General features: G+C 37.8%; 1 protein-coding gene across 1 annotated transcript in view; it reads right to left on the bottom strand.

Annotated features, from left to right (window-relative positions):
• Positions 1-427: 427 nt before the first annotated feature.
• Positions 428-1,422, bottom strand: part of LOC107579047 (stimulator of interferon genes protein-like) — a gene marked incomplete at its 5' end in the record, with an annotated part of 4,857 nt that continues 3,862 nt past the window's right edge. The window contains 2 exons of the mRNA XM_016264931.1: positions 428-717; positions 886-1,072. Of these exons, the coding sequence (XP_016120417.1) occupies positions 428-717; positions 886-1,072 (477 nt within the window). The remainder of the gene's footprint in view (positions 718-885; positions 1,073-1,422) is intronic.

The raw sequence follows: 1,422 nt of genomic DNA, 5'->3' as shown, positions 1-1,422 counted from the left end.
TTATTTCTTGTAAAATCGTGTTAGAGCAACAGGAAGTCTTTTCAGAACATCTTTATGTAAAAGTCTTATGTGTTTTTAGGTGTTAGTAGTATCTTTCAACAAAGATATGTGTCTCTGATGATTGCATAAAAAACCCTATATAATATCAAAATGTGTAAATAAATGATGCTACATTTAATACATGTGCACATTTATTTGTGGCACAGGTGTCCAAATTAATTTTGAGGTCATTGTAAGGTGTTCAGGCAGGGTTATTGTCCTTAACTAAAATTAAAACCAAAAACATTATAATTGCTTGAAATAAGCATAAACTGAAATAAAATAAAATACAACACAGAGAGAAAATAAGGGTGGTTATGAGCAGCTGATTTAATGGATTCTTATTATTATATCAAATTCTATTAAATAATTCTAAGAACTCATGAACTCAATCCCATCTCCTTGCATTAGGTTGGTTAAAATGATCAGTGGTCTCCACTGGTTCAGATCTTAAAGATTGTGGTTGGCTGAACATGAGGGTTGGGTTGCTGCTCACTGGGTCTTCTGGGAAATTGGCACGCAGTGCACCATTAATATTCCCAATCGGACCCTCTTCTGGAACAGGCTGGACTTCATTCGGTGGCTCTTGGATGTGATCCATGTGAATCTCTCCATCCTGCTGTTTCAGGTGCTGGATGATCTCTCTGGAGAGGTAATGAGGGTCACCTGTGTGCTCATCTGAAAAACAGATGTATGAAATCAGCATTATGGACACTGAGAGGAACCACTGTAGGAATTATATCCAGATATGATTTTAAAGTCTATCTCAATCTCTAAAAGACTGCATTTTGATCATTTCAGGAACAAGACTTAAAAGCCTTTCATTAATTTGAATGAAATTCTGACCGTTGAGCAGGACGAGCCGGTAACGGTTCCGGCACTCTAGAGAATTTTCCAGAATTTGGCTGAGGGTTCTGTAGAACAACAGGACCTGCTGTTTTCGTTCTCTCTCTCCAAACCCTGCACTGCTCTCATGGGACATCTGATACAGTGTCAGCAGTGGTGTGGCATATTCCAGAACACAGCTAAATGCCTAGGAACAGGAACACAAAGAGAAGGTAAGACCGTGGATTTATTTTCGGTGCCACTACAGTTTTTTTAGCCACAAGGAGATGCTGTTTTGACAGCTAAATATTTGTGTTGCTGCATCCCAGTTTGCAAATTATCTATCTATCCCTGCTATTTCAATGCACTATTTCAATGCATACTTGAACACCAGTATGCCAGTGGTGCCTGGATGGTATAGTATTTCTGGTTGATTGTATAAGTATGTTTCTGTACTCACCAGGGTTATTACAGTTAACCAAAACCATGAAAAACATTTTTGTTAAAAAAAGGAAATATATATACAAACCCAATTCCAAAAAAGTTGGGACACTGTAC

The sequence above is a fragment of the Sinocyclocheilus grahami genome, unplaced genomic scaffold, assembly GCF_001515645.1.
Source record: "Sinocyclocheilus grahami isolate Dianchi unplaced genomic scaffold, SAMN03320097.WGS_v1.1 scaffold13767.1, whole genome shotgun sequence".
In the NCBI taxonomy this organism is placed as follows: Eukaryota; Metazoa; Chordata; class Actinopteri; order Cypriniformes; family Cyprinidae; genus Sinocyclocheilus; species Sinocyclocheilus grahami.
Note: the sequence above shows the minus strand (reverse complement) of the source record. Positions and strands in the feature narration are given on the sequence as shown.